The following is a 14,780-nucleotide window of genomic DNA, read 5'->3' as shown; positions in this document are numbered from 1 at the left end:
ATGTTAGGTGGTGTCTAACTGATTGTAACAAGCCTCTTGTCTATAGGTTGCAAATGGACCCAAATACTGGGGGTTTTTATAGAAGCCTTGAACACCATCAAATCTGTTAAGGACTGGACTTTCCTCAAATAACTTTTACTAGGCTAGAATCTTTAAAAAAAAAATTCCTGAGACATCTGAAGTTTGAGGAAATATAACGAACCTTTGGATGTGGTTATCTGCAAATATGAGTGTTCGTGTTTTATTAGCGTTCTGTGCCCTAATGCCCTATGCCAGCTGCTGTGTTTAAGTTCTAACCAGAGTGAAATATGCACGTTAAATAATATCCATCAACCAACAACAAACTCAGACAATGGTTTGTACTCTTACGTAAAGAATAATTTGAGCCTTTTAAGAAACTCTACAGTGTCATTTGCTTTGCTTTCTCTCCAGATCATGACTCGTTCCCCTTCCGAGGAGACTAATCCCATGGAATCGCTCACCACAGCCTGTGACATGACCCCTGCTGACCCTCATTCATTCAACACCAGAATGGCTAGTTTTGATGCATCTTTGTCTGATATGAATAATCTGCAGATTTCTGAGGGCTCAAAGGTGAAGAGATTTGGGCAATTGTGGTTTTAGTTTTCTTAAAGAAAATAGTACTTCCAATTTTCTAAGAAATCTTAGGGGGCTGTAAGTGGAGGGACTATCTTTATCTTTTTCCTTTCTTAATTTTTTGAAATCATTGAATTTGTGCACCTGAGCCTATGTCCTGAAAGTTGTTTTACCCTTACAAATGAGCAGCCATCTTCTTGTTGGTTGAAAGAGATTTTATTTCAGGTCTCAGTCAAATGAGACATTTTGTATTTTCCATAGAGCAGGAACACTGCTGATTAATGGCAAAATAAATCGGTGTAGGTCTGAGATCGCTGTGACTTGGTAACTGCTGTTCTTTGTCATGACTTTTATAAAACAATATGCTAAGTGAGGTGTGGGTGTCTGCATGTATTTGGGGAAATTTTTTCCTATGTAGGAACCAGTTATACAATTTGTACATTGATTCCATTCTGGCCTTTTGGGATACTATTGGAATTTTCAGTGTTAATCACAATATTATGCCAGATTTAAACAAAACTGTTCTAGCCAGACTGAGGAGAAAAGTAAGTAATGGATATAGTTTTCTTATTTAAAAGATTAGATATTTAAAAAGCTAACAATGTATATTTCATTTAAAGTCAATCTTGTCAAAATTTCCCTAAACTATCCTAACCATAAAACTATCCACTTTCACACTGTGTTCAAATAAGTGCCCACATATATGCCATTAATATAGAATTTTATTTTCTTATATTACAAATACCAAAATAACCTACTGCTGTTGGTAGTAGGTGTCCTTTATCCTGAGTTTGCTTATGGTAGTACAAGTTTGAAAGAGAAAGTTATAATTCTTTACATGTATAAAAGTATATTCTTTCTGATATTTCTAATGAGAAAAATATATACTGGCTGTTGTGTATTCTTTTACAGTGCACTTAAAACAGATCTGAGGTCCAGGGAAATCTATGTCACTTTAAACAAAGGACAGCCAACCAAATCACAATCACTTAAAAATTTTGATGCTTGAGGAATTATTTCTAAGAGAACCTCAGTGCAAAAGGAATACAGTCAGGATTCTGAGAGTCAGCACAGTCCTTTTTTTTTAGCCAAAAAAGGTCCAGAGAGAAAACTTGTCTGAGATTAAAATGCCAGAATCCTAAGATTAAGAAATTAAATTTCATGGAAAGGACATAAATGTGCAGTTATTAACATTTGATATTTTGATATTTCTCAGCCTTAGAATAGCCATTTTCTCAATTTTTCTATTTTGGTTGCTAAACTACATAGATTTCCAATAGAAAGCACTGCCTGAGTGGTAATATATTTATAAACTCACACAGAAATCATCTAACTTGATCAAGGAAAAGTCAAGTCTTATTTCTGAAAGGCTCTCTCTGTTTTCCACATGAGCTGGGTTTCTGCAATGTGTGATATAGCTGTGATGTTAGAAAGGGAAAATAAAGGACATTTTTGTGAGAACTCAGTCCTCCCCTAATAGATGAAGTTTATGTACACTAATAAGCCAGACCAGTCACCGGCAGCCAGTCTCGATGGCACCACTGTAGTTTTAAAAAGCTGGAAAAAGCAGATACGGATAAGCTCTGAAACTCAGCTATTTATGAGCAATTCCTTCAAAGACATGAGATATCTTGTTTCCCTAACATATCTTTAAACACCCCTCTTAATTTCTCTATTAATCCTAGATTCAAAATACTAACTGGGTGGCCAGACAGCAACCTGTGATAATGCTCAAATTCATACATATTTCCTTTTCGCCTTGCCTTGGTTTTAAGAAAATGACTCACTGAAACGTGTCTTCCTCTCCTCTTCTGGTCTGTAACCCAGCTGCCTTCCTTCCTCTCCTACAGAACAGTCAGTTCTCGAACTGATTACTCCTGGCCTACATTCAAACCCAGCCTCTTTTTCCATTGCTCTCACTGTGTCTGTCTCCTGCCCCTCACTGATCCCAGCTCTGCCTGACCTAGAGCTCTTGCATTTCACCACTCATTCTACATCTTCAGCAATGTGAGAGCAGACTCTCTTATCCGTTATCTCCAGGGGAGGGAGGGTTCCAAGAGCAAAGCATGTATGTAAATGGGCCTTAGAGGATTTCCAGTATGGAAAGGCCTGTCAACATGGTAGGTGCAGTGAACAACCATGGACCACTTATTCACCCTGCAGGTTATCTTGAGCATTTACATACCAATCACTGATGATTCTAAATTCCAGTTTCCATAGGTAAAGGAATTCTGTATCAGAGAGTTCCCTCTGGATAGGCTCACGTTAGAAGTGGGGGTCGTATGGTAGAAAGAGCTCTGAATCCAGAGGCCCTCATTTATCTACTCAGTGTTGGCTAAGTCCCTTTCCCACACATGAGTTTCCTATAAAATGTGAGGGCTGGACCGAGGGTCTCTGTGGTTGTTTCCAAGTTTAGCATTTATACTCCCATAATCCTGGGTCAGATATGGCAATTTCCTGAGAACCTCTTTGGAAACTATTGTGGACAAGATGGAAAAGAAGGTAAAGAATGAACAGTATTTTGGAGAAATCCCAAGTCCAGTTATAGCTGGAAAATCAATGTCCCTGATTTCTCTCACTGTCAGGATTTGTCTCTTTTATTTTTCCTTTAGTTTAATAGGTTTTCCCAAATCTATTCTTACATGCTGGGGATTCTTTCCCTTTTTTCTTCTTCCAGGCTGAAGCTGTTCAGGAGGGAGAGGACACGGCCGTACATGAGGACGATCTTTCTAGTTCTGTCAATGAACTCCCAGCAACTTTCGAATGCAGTGGTAGCTTTAGCCTGGATATGACTGAGGCAGAAGAAAAAGGCAATAGAGCACTGGACCAGTTTACTCTTGCAAGGTAGAGAAGCCCCTGGTGGAAATGAGTGGTGACAGCGTACTGGGCACATTATATCGCATTCACTATTGTATCCCAAGTGCAAGGTCACATGGGCATTGCTGGGACTTCCTAATCAAGAGTCCAAATTGACTTCTGACTCCGCGAAGGCTCTCAGCTGGTCAGAGTCCCCCAACCTAGGCACAGGACTTTAGGTGAAACTGAAACCGGTACTCATGTGCCTCCTAAAGCCGGAGAGTAACACAGAACAACATAAATCCTAGTAGAGTAACTCAAAAGCCAAAGAAGGGCCTGGGGACTTGGTCCAAGCCTTGCAAGCCTTGAAGATAAGCAAGACTGGCAGACCTTGCAAATGAGGAGTTCTTTACACTCTGAGTTAAAAGACAAGAACAGGAGGCTCTTTATAAGTTACATACCTACTTTTTTTTAAGTGGGTGGCTTTTCAGCTCAGTGGCTGGTATTCCTGAGACTAGTGAGATATAGCCAGAGAACACAAATAAACAAGAATAGAGAGGAATAGATAAAAACACTAATGCAGGGGCGCCAGGGTGGCTCAGTCCATTGAGTGTCTGGCTCAGATCACAGCTCAGGTCTTCATCTCAGGCTCATGAGTTCAAACCCTGCATTGGGCTCCACACTGGGCATTGAGCCCACTTAAAACAAAACAAAACACTGCTATTGAAGTGTCTAGAATAAATCACAAGTGATAAAGCTACAGATTTACTTCTGGAGAAGAAAGTCAGAATCCTAGTATCTCTCTTCTGAATGTGTAATAGAACTAGTAGCTTTTGATATGGCTAGACAAAGACCTTCTGTTATGGTGAGCAGTATCTGCTCTTGGAAGGGAAAGCTGAAAGTAATAGTGCATAGAGAAGAACCTGACCTTTCACCCATGTTCCTTATCTTTCCTTGCTTCATTCCTCAATATGTCCCTCACCTTGCGCTTCTGTCCTTTCATTTCCTTTTTTCCCTCCACCCTCCCCTCCTGGGCATTCATGCATGTGCAGTCATTAATAATCACCCCCACAAGGGGCAAGTTAAAAGATTCCAAATTTTTGTTCTAATGGTTCATAATGAAAAGTGAAAAGGAGCCAAAGTGCCAAAAGTAATGTTTATGTGTCTGGAGAATGGCCACTGGGAAAATGAGAAGGCAGGTCCCGACTCACTATAAAGGAAGTCAGAAGGGGAGGGGTCCCAGAAATTCTAGAGGTGAAAATTCTCTCTACTAGATTCAGACAAGAATGTGGAAGATGCGGAAAAGAGATGAGTCCCCAGAGCCACCCCCGAGAGCAGAGTGGGCAGGACAGCAGGCAGGCCTAGAGCTGAGATGACCAAGTACAGAAGGGAAATGGCACCTCCTGACAGGGTTGTTTTCATCTTTCCTAGCTTCGGAGAAGGGGACAGGGGAGTTTCCCCTCCTCCCTCGCCCTTCTTCTCGGCCATCCTTGCTGCATTTCAGCCGGCAGCCTGTGATGATGCAGAGGAAGCTTGGCGCAGCCACATCAACCAGCTTATGTGCGACTCGGATGGCTCCTGTGCTGTGTATACATTTCATGTGTTCTCCTCCTTGTTTAAGGTATGGGGCTCGGGCTGAGAGGACTGCATCTCCTAGGGGGGCAGCCGATTCTGGTTTCCAGAGGGGTGGTGGTTTCATTCCAGGGTTGCCCTGTTTTCTACTCCAGATCTCCCTCAATTGCCTCTAATTTCAGTCTTTCTTCCATTTAACTGTAATCTGCTCAACCTTCTCACACTCATCTTGCGAAGGCCAAGGCCGCATAGATGTAGTCTTCATTGCCGTACTGTTCACTTAGGCCATTCTGGCTTTGGTTGATGTCATGAGTCCCAGGCAAGCATGAAACTAGACCATTGAGCTGTGTCTTCTGCCAAGCCTATCCCACATCCCGTCTTTCCTCTGACACTTCCCGTATCTCTCGTTTTTCTTCATTATTCTTGTTTATCCTTTCATTGTCTTTCTTCTCTCCCTACCCGCCACCCCCTCAATGAATTCCTTAAACGTGTCAGCCATAGCTATGAATATGTGCTTCTCCTCGTAGATGCTTCTGAACACATGACAGGTCATACTTGGCTTCTCCTGGGTGAACCACAGCCTGGCTAGTTAGTCTGTCCCACCTCTGCACAAATGGGAACCAGGTGCCCCTTCCTCCAGAGTGCTGCAGTACTGAGTTTGGCCAGCAGAGGGAAGGCTGGCTCTCCATCCCTCTGCCAGGCACTAAGTGGCATCTTGCCCACAGCTCAATGTAGCAGTTGCTGGGTGGACGCCTTCAGATTTCACTTGTTATCCCCAAACACACAACAATTACTGAACCAAAGAGAGGCAGGGGACTCGACTTCTGATGGGTGAAAAGGTTTATTCTTATGCCTGCCTGTCTGTTGGTGTGCAAATTCCTGTCAGATTCTCTATGTATCTTGCTCTGAACTTTCTCCAAATGTCATTAAATGATTGGCAGAGGTAGAAGGCAGCAAAAGAAGAGAAACACAGCTTATTAAGAAACCCAAAGGTCTTCCATCAGCATTGGAGTTAACTGGCCCTGTAACTGTATTTGAAGCAGATCCCAGCTAGAAAGTGGCAGTGCTGGGAATAATACTCAGCCAGAAAGAGAGAGAAGGTTTTAGTAAAGTTTTACTGGCATGGAAGCATGGTTACCATAGAGTTTAAGAGAAAGTTAGCTTTAAAGAACCAGTAGGTATAGTATTCTTTTTTTTTTAAATATCTATAAAATAACAAAAACAGACACATAGATCAATGGAACAGAATAGAGAATCCAGAAGTGGACCCTCAACTTTATGGGCAACTAATATTCGATAAAGGAGGAAAGACTATCCATTGGAAGAAAGACAGTCTCTTCAATAAATGGTGCTGGGAAAATTGGACATCCACATGCAGAAGAATGAAACTAGACCACTCTCTTTCACCATACACAAAGATAAACTGAAAATGGATGAAAGATCTAAATGTGAGACAAGATTCCATCAAAATCCTAGAGAAGAACACAGGCAACACCCTTTTTGAACTCGGCCATAGTAACTTCTTGCAAGATACATCCACGAAGGCAAAAGAAACAAGAGCAAAAATGAACTATTGGGACTTCATCAAGATAAGAAGCTTTTGCACAGCAAAGGATACAGTCAACAAAACTCAAAGACAACCTACAGAATGGGAGAAGATATTTGCAAATGACATATCAGATAAAGGGCTAGTTTCCAAGATCTATAAAGAACTTATTAAACTCAACACCAAAGAAACAAACAATCCAATCATGAAATGGGCAAAAGACATGAACAGAAATCTCACAGAGGAAGACATAGACATGGCCAACATGCATATGAGAAAATGCTCTGCATCACTTGCCATCAGGGAAATACAAATCAAAACCACAATGAGATACCACCTCACACCGGTGAGAATGGGGCAAATTAACAAGGCAGGAAACAACAAATGTTGGAGGGGATGCGGAGAAAAGGGAACCCTCTTAAACTGTTGGTGGGAATCTGAACTGATGCAGCCACTCTGGAAAACTGTGTGGAGGTTCCTCAAAGAGTTAAAAATATACCTGCCCTACGACCCAGCAATTGCACTGTTGGGGATTTACCCCAAAGATACAAATGCAATGAAACGCCGGGACACCTGCACCCCGATGTTTATAGCAGCAATGGCCACGATAGCCAAACTGTGGAAGGAGCCTCGGTGTCCAACGAAAGATGAATGGATAAAGAAGATGTGGTTTATGTATACAATGGAATATTCCTCAGCCATTAGAAACGACAAATACCCACCATTTGCTTCGACGTGGATGGAACTGGAGGGTATTACGCTGAGTGAAATAAGTCAATCGGAGAAGGACAAACATTATATGGTCTCATTCATTTGGGGAATATAAATAATAGTGAAAGGGAATATAAGGGAAGGGAGAAGAAATGTGTGGGAAATATCAGAAAGGGAGACAGAACGTAAAGACTGCTAACTCTGGGAAACGAACTAGGGGTGGTAGAAGGGGAGGAGGGCGGGGGGTGGGAGTGAATGGGTGACGGGCACTGGGGGTTATTCTGTATGTTAGTAAATTGAACACCAATAAAAAATAAATTTAAAAAAATGAAAATAAATAAAAATAAAATATCTATAAAATAGTGAAGATTTTACACTAGCCATTCACTGTAGTTTACTCTGGGTGATGAGATTATGGATGCCTTCTCCACAAACACGTGCGCGCGTGCACACACACACACACACTTCTTTTTCCTTTCTTTCAAGTTCCTATTTTCCTATAATGAAAATGCCTTCCTTCCAGCATTTTTTCCAAACTTGTATTTGATAACTTCCAACACAGAATTGCCACTAATAATACAAGGGAAACATAGAAAGGGACCATGTTGTTCCCGTCTTCAGTAGACGTGAGTGATGAGCTAATGAATGGATGGATGAGGATTTTACAGGCTGAGTTCTGTTGAGTATATCATAAGAGAGGGACAGTAACTTGGCGGGACCAAGGGATGGGCCCACTCACGGGTCCATTACCATCAAGAAGAGCCATAGCAGAGGGGAAAGGCAGGAAAATAAAGAATTCTATTGAAAGGAGGATCGTCTGCCTTAAAATTTTTCTGATTCAGGAAGCTGCAGTGTAGTTACTATAAAAAGTCAAGTCTGCTTTTGAGCCCCATGGCCCTTTTTATGACCCATTTTTGGAGAATTATATACCAAGAGTACTAATAGCTACGGTTTCTCACATTGACTTTTACTGTGCTGTTCTCTCTCAAGTTTCCAGTTTAGTTTCAGTGAAATCTTTTAGAAAGTTGACTGAACAAACTAAGGTTGTGTCTGGAATTAACTGGGAGTGGGAGGTGTTGTGAGGCCTAAGACAGAAAGCAATTGTTTGCTGAGAGATAAGAACTCCAGAAACACTAATGTTAGGCCACACTGAAATGTTAAAACAAACCATGAGAAAGTTACCACATGAGGTAGATTTACTTGTTAAGGATTTAGGAACAAAGTAATTTATTTTTTATATTGTTCTTAAATCGATTTTAAAATAATGGTGAATGGTTAATATTTTAAGTTTGGCTATTGTAGTATTTTTTTTCTTATTACAGTCACTAGACTCTTCGTGCTCAATTTTCTAGTCTTGAGCAATACTTTCCCTCTACCTAACATGGCTAACTCCCCTTTGCCCTCAGCTATACTACCAGTGATGCGCAAACCCCTGATTAGAGCTCACTTAAGCAAATGAAGCCTTCCTTTCTCTCTCCCTCTCTGTCACCTGTGTTCTCAAGCACATTGCGGTTACATGACATGTCTGTCGCATTCTATTAAAAATTACTATTGTCTCTTTCCCCCAGAGAAGCAAGTAACGGTGTCTTACTTTGATTCCCCTGCAGCTGGCACAGGTGCTAACATACAATAGGTGCTTAATAAACATAGGAAGAATGAATGGGAATCTTTTTTAGTGGAAAATCTTAAATAGACCTCTGACTTAATGCCAGTAGATCAGCAAATTGTCACATGAGCTGGGCAGTGGGGCTGGGCCCTTGCATAGGGGGCACTTTGGGGTTTGGACTTTATTTTTCCATTCATATATTAGATGAATCCCTAGGGAGCTTATCTGCAATAATAACCATACAAATGTGTACCTTTTATTTCAGTTTTTAATATTACATTTAGTCTTGGGGTGACTGAGTGGCTCAGTCAGTTAAGTGTCTGACTTTAGCTCAGGTCATGATCCCACAGTCCTGGGATCAAGCCCCACATTGGGTTGCTTGTCCCTCTGCCCCTCCTCCCACTCGTGCACACTCTTTCTCTTAAATAAATCTTAAATATATATATATCACATGTAGCCTTAAGAACTCTCAATTGTTATCCAATGCTATGTGATTGAGAGCAATATTAGTCACAAAATAGGTATTAATAAAATATGCTGGAAATGAAATACATTTCAGGCATGCAGTCTATTAAGCTGTTCTTATGTCCACACCATGTCTGTTCAGTTTTCCAACATTTTCCCGTGAGTCTGAAGGCCACATTTCCCTTGTATTTAGTTGGGTTTCGGAGAGGATAGAGAAGAAGTATTTGCCAGAATAATTTGGTTCTAAAAGCGAGGAACTGATTTCTGATGGTCTAGTGTGGACATCTTTCCCAGTGTCTCAGTCATCTTATGTCCTTACTGCTGCTTCTCTGTTAGAATGTTGTCATTGTATCATACCGTGCCACCAATTACAGGATGTGTTTATATGGAAGGACAGAACTGAGTGTATATCCCCTAAATATCACCTGCCTTTATAAGAGGCTCTAAAGTTCCCTGACAGAGAGCTTCCCAGACCTCACCTTATCCTTAGATAAAATGGAAAGAATCCCAAACTCTTAGCAGACCTGAATCCTCCTCCCAGCTCTGCTGCTCAACTAGGTGTACGATGCTAGACATGGCCCTGCTAGTTCCTTTCTGCTCTAACATTCAGTCAGGTTTTTTTCTTTTTCCTAACTACACGTAAAACTAACTTAACACCACAAAGACACGTGTATGCTATGTGTTATGCCAGATTTTTCACATTTATTAAGTAAAAAATCATTAATACACAACATAGTTGGCATTTTTCTAATATGAAGTATAAAGAACCAGCCTTCTGTTGTTTGGAGATACGCTGCTTTCCTCCCAAAGGGGCAGAGAGGATTTCTCCTGGATTAGATTCCACAACTCAAAAGATATGACATCTCTTTGAGGAAAGCCATTGCCTAGGACTGGAATTATTTTTTGGTTAAATATTGTGTTCTTTTTGTTAAAGATACTATGTGTTGGCATGATGTAATGAGCACTGGGTGTTATCCTATGTGTTGGCAAATTGAATTTAAATAAATTTTTTTAAAAAGATACTGTTTGTTGGAAGCTTAAGGGCTTAAAAATGTTCCCATTTTTGGCACTGACACAGACACAATGACTCAGATTCTTCCTAATTCTGGTTTTGTCCTCAGGCAGTATAGGAGAAACTAGCTCCTAGGAAGATTTGTAGATTTGTGGAAGGAATGTGAGCTCTGGGGTCAGGCTCACCCTTCCACTGTGACTTACTAGGTGCATGACCTTAGGTAAGTCATGTCTGAACCTTGATTTCTTTACCCTGTTGTGAGGATTAATGAGTCAACATATGCAACACTATGGGACAGAGTTACAGACACCAGAGCAGACTTGCTCTCAGAGGGAGATATTATTCCAGACCCACGTAGCATTTACTTCCACTTCTCAGAGGCTTGAATGGCACTATTTTGGTGCTCCTTCTCAAGAAGCTGTGATCTTGGGGAACAAAAAAGGGTTACATCCCATGACTTTTCCTAACTCGCATGCATTGACGTATTCTAAGTAATTTCTCACAGACGAGTGAGGAGGACTCAAGCTGCTGACCAGCTCTGAGCATCAGCAAAAAGAAAAGCACCATTTACTTAAAGATTATAGAAGCATCTACATTCTGGAAAATGACACTTTAAGAAGAAATTTTTTCCACACTAGGTGATTATTTACTTAAGACCAACACTCACTCTACTCCCTATCTCCTCCGCCTCTCCCTGAGGACCCATGCTCATTTGATATTTTTATAAAGATTACAAAATAGGTTTTTCTAGTGCCTAAGTTAAAACTTGCCCTTTAAAAATGATAATTATTCTGCCTTTCAGAATATTCAGAAAAGGTTCTGCTTCCTAACCTGTGATGCTGCCAGTTACCTTGGAGACAATCTCCGGGGAATTGGGTCCAAGTTTGTCAGCTCTTCTCAGATGCTCACCTCCTGCTCCGAATGTCCTACACTCTTTGTGGATGCTGAAACTGTGAGTACCCCCAATCCTGCTCTGGTGGCAAATGACCAGCCCAGCTTACTAAGGTGTGGAACCCCCAGGGAGCATCCTTGTGTTGTGGTTTGTCTGAAAGATACTGTTGGTATTTGCGAGCAGTGCCATGTTGTGACATGACCCCCAAAGGCCTGAGTCTGCATAGAAATGACTGTATGTTACTAGCTAAAGCCAAGTCATTTCAGAGAATCAGGAGAAAAATCTACCTCAGTACTCCCTCTGTGTCCTTGGCACCTCTCTCCAATAGCTCTGGTTTTGACAGCCATGAATAGGTGAGTAAACCTCTAGAGCTCACCTAGACTGTCCCCACAATGCCGGGTTGGCCAGCCAGCTGGGTCTTCAGAGGTGATATGTACTCATTTTCCTCACTCCCAAGTCTCAGATAGAGACTGATCACCCCCTGGAGGGATTCATCCAGCCCAAACTGCAAATGATGAGTTTGAGGGTTGATTAGAACATCCTCTGGCTGACTAAATCATGACTTTATGAATATAAAACTCTAAGCCTGCCTGATGGCTGAGCTCTTTGAGGGCTTATGCCCCCATGCATATCACACAACCGCCTCATATGCTGAGTAATTACTGAGTTCAGAACCAATGCAGATGTGCTTTGATTTCAAAAGTCTCTGAAGAATTGGTCTTTCCGAGAACTTGGTAGTTAGCTACCTTGCAGCAAGGAATACAATAAGAGAAATCATTCTATCATAAATGATTAAAGTTCAAATTAACTATAAAATCAGTTTGAAAGTCTGTTTGGAGTTCTGTTTTCACACTACTTGGAGTTTTACTATATGAAGATACTGCAGTTCATGCATAAAATGGATGTATTTAATGTGGGCTCCTACAGAACACTTGTTAAGATTTGAGTGTCTGTACCAATACAGAGAAAACTGGGTATTTTCATAGGAGATTTGGATTAGAGAGCTAGTATTCAATTGCCATTGCAGTTTATAGTAGAGCAAAATTATACATTGTACAACTCACTATAAACGAGGCACTGGTCCCCACTTTACATTATTTCTAAATATACTTCTCATTTCTAGCTCTGTAGCCATGCCTGTGTCTGGTTATGTTTCTATTTGCTTATATACAAATGATTTTCCTGTCTTTAGCTCCTTTCTTGTGGACTTCTGGACAAGCTCAAGTTCAGTGTTTTAGAACTGCAGGAATATTTGGATACCTACAACAATAGAAAAGAAGCCACTCTCTCAGTAAGTTTTTGTGTTTCTGTGCACATACATTCAGTTAAAATCAAATGAACCCCACCAGTGCAAGTCCTGGGGAGGTGTTGTGGTTAATCTATGAAAGGATCTTTAGAAGAAGACAGATTTCATCTATTCCTCTGTTAGGGACTGCAATTCCAATTTAATAGTGGTAGAACTGTCAACAGTATGGATTATACAGAAATGATGCCTACAAAAGAGGCTTTCAGCTTTCTTTTTTTTTTTTAAAGATTTTATTTATTTATTTATGAGAGAGAGAGAGAGGGAGATTGAGAGACAGAGACACAGGCAGAGGGAGAAGCAGGCTCCATGCAGGGAGCCTGATGTGGGACTCGATCCCGGGTCTCCAGGATCACGCCCTGGGCCAAAGGCAGGCGCTAAACCGCTGAGCCACCCAGGGATCCCTGCAGCTTTCATTTTTAACCCCATAATTCCCCTACCCAGAAACTGGGAAACATAGGTATCTGCTTGATATATCTCCTTGTCAATGTCATTAACTTATCTGAGATAATTGTAATTAACAATTAACAATTGTTAATTACTTCCTCCCACTGTTTGCCTCACCTGGAACTAGATGGGGTGGGTCTCAGCTCTTTCTTCCTTTTAACTACTGTCAGTAGCTGCCTCTCCCTGACCCCATTGCTTCTCTTGGTCTCAACTCCTGCTCTTTACTCTCTTTTTCCTTCATAGCTCTAGACTGTAAAATGTTAGAGACGGAAATGATCCAGAAACCAGACCCGCAGAACCCCCCTGATTTCTGACAAGTAATTGTGTGTAATATCTGTGGGACACTTCTTATAATATGCCAAACACTATAGAAAAGGCATGAATTTTGAAATCAGATGGACGTGGGTTCAGATCACAGCTCAGCTACTTAAGGGTTAGTGACCTTGGATAAGTTACTTACCTCCTCATCTCAGATTCATCTATAAGACAGTGATAATAACTAATTTGTGGAATTGTTATAAGGATATAACAATTATAATAGTCATAGCATGTATCATTTTCTGTGTCCTATCTAGGTATCCAACAACCTGATAAGAGCTATATTTCTTAAATTAAATCATGCAATGCTCACAACTACCTTGGAGTTGCTATTATTGTCCTTAATAGCTAGGAAGTGGAAAGTTGGTATTGAATCCCAGGTCTATGAGATTCAAAAGTCCATGCTTTTAAACACAACACAGTATTACCTTTAAAATAGAAATAACCTATATAACTGCCCAGTGCCTCACACACAGAAGACATTATAAAATCACTTGCTTTTTGTTTGTTGTTATTGTTGCTGTTGATCTTTTTATGATCCTATCCAAGGGTGAGAGTTCTGTCTGACATGCTACTATAACAATTCCCATTGTCTTCTCTTTCTGGGGCTCTTTATTGATCGTGGCTTTCCAGCTTCTCCATCAGTTAATAATAATCTTTCTACTTGGTGAACAAACTAATCTTTTGATGTCAGATATGAATTTCAGTTCTTCAGTGCTTACTGTTTTGTGCTCAGAGGTTCCTTTCCACATTTGTATTACTTATTATCCCAGATACTTTAAGGATGGCGGAACCTCTAAATAGCTGAGCTGTTATTTTAACAGCCTTTCTTACATTAAGGTAGACCTGCCCTCATAGAAGCCACCCAATATAACAGAGAGGTAGGTGGGCCATGAGTCAGGTTGCATGGTCCATGGAATCACCCAGCCTGTGAGGAAGTATTGGTTTTCTCTCCAAATTTCAATCATATGAAAGGTTTCTAAGTATATATGATTTTTCAAGTTTATACATAAATTAGGAATGAATGGTCTGGTGAAACCATCCTCCAGGAATGAATGAAATGTTGAAATTATATATGTAAGTGAGCATCACTGAACCCATATGAATAGATTGTTTAATCTCAAATAGTTCATCTTTAACCAGAAAAAAATACTTTCAAAAAGTTATTACAGCAAAATTTTATAGTACTGTGATTAGAAGCTTAATCAATTTTCTCTGACAGGATTGATGATAAAAATGTTCTCAGGACATCACTGATTTTACCTATGTCTGCATCTTTCTGACAATAGTGGCTTGCAAACTGTAAGGCAACATTTGCAGGAGGATCAAGAGATGGAGTAATTACCTGTCAACCAGGGGACTCGGAAGAAAAGGTAATAAAAATCTGTTAGAATGTATCTTTTTTTGTGCTCTGACACCGTGTGTTGATTTTGATCCACCCAAGAAGCACAAAGCATGAGAAAGGAAGACACACAATGGGTCACCCCATACATCCCCAAGAAGCCAATAGAGTAA

The 14,780-nt window shown here is 40.6% G+C and overlaps 2 protein-coding genes across 9 annotated transcripts in view; one reads left to right on the top strand and one right to left on the bottom strand.

Moving 5' to 3' along the window:
* The window catches only part of ZAR1L (zygote arrest 1 like), an 88,556-nt gene that overhangs the window by 12,847 nt on the left and 60,929 nt on the right, over positions 1–14,780 (bottom strand). The window lies entirely within an intron of this gene.
* FRY (FRY microtubule binding protein) overlaps positions 1–14,780 on the top strand; it is a 428,614-nt gene that overhangs the window by 387,977 nt on the left and 25,857 nt on the right. For 7 of the 8 annotated variants that reach the window (XM_049101157.1, XM_025462552.3, XM_049101154.1 and 4 more), the window contains 6 exons: positions 433–594; positions 3,275–3,441; positions 4,825–5,014; positions 11,108–11,257; positions 12,390–12,488; positions 14,555–14,638. In XM_049101157.1, coding sequence (XP_048957114.1) covers positions 433–594; positions 3,275–3,441; positions 4,825–5,014; positions 11,108–11,257; positions 12,390–12,488; positions 14,555–14,638 — 852 coding nt within the window. Of the gene's footprint in view, positions 1–432; positions 595–3,274; positions 3,442–4,824; positions 5,015–11,107; positions 11,258–12,389; positions 12,489–14,487; positions 14,639–14,780 lie in introns of those variants that run through there. The other variant, XM_049101159.1, reaches the window with a different exon arrangement.

This window comes from Canis lupus, chromosome 25, assembly GCF_003254725.2.
Source record: "Canis lupus dingo isolate Sandy chromosome 25, ASM325472v2, whole genome shotgun sequence".
In the NCBI taxonomy this organism is placed as follows: Eukaryota; Metazoa; Chordata; class Mammalia; order Carnivora; family Canidae; genus Canis; species Canis lupus.
The sequence above is the reverse complement of the archived record's forward strand: the minus strand, read 5'-3'. Positions and strand labels throughout refer to the sequence as shown.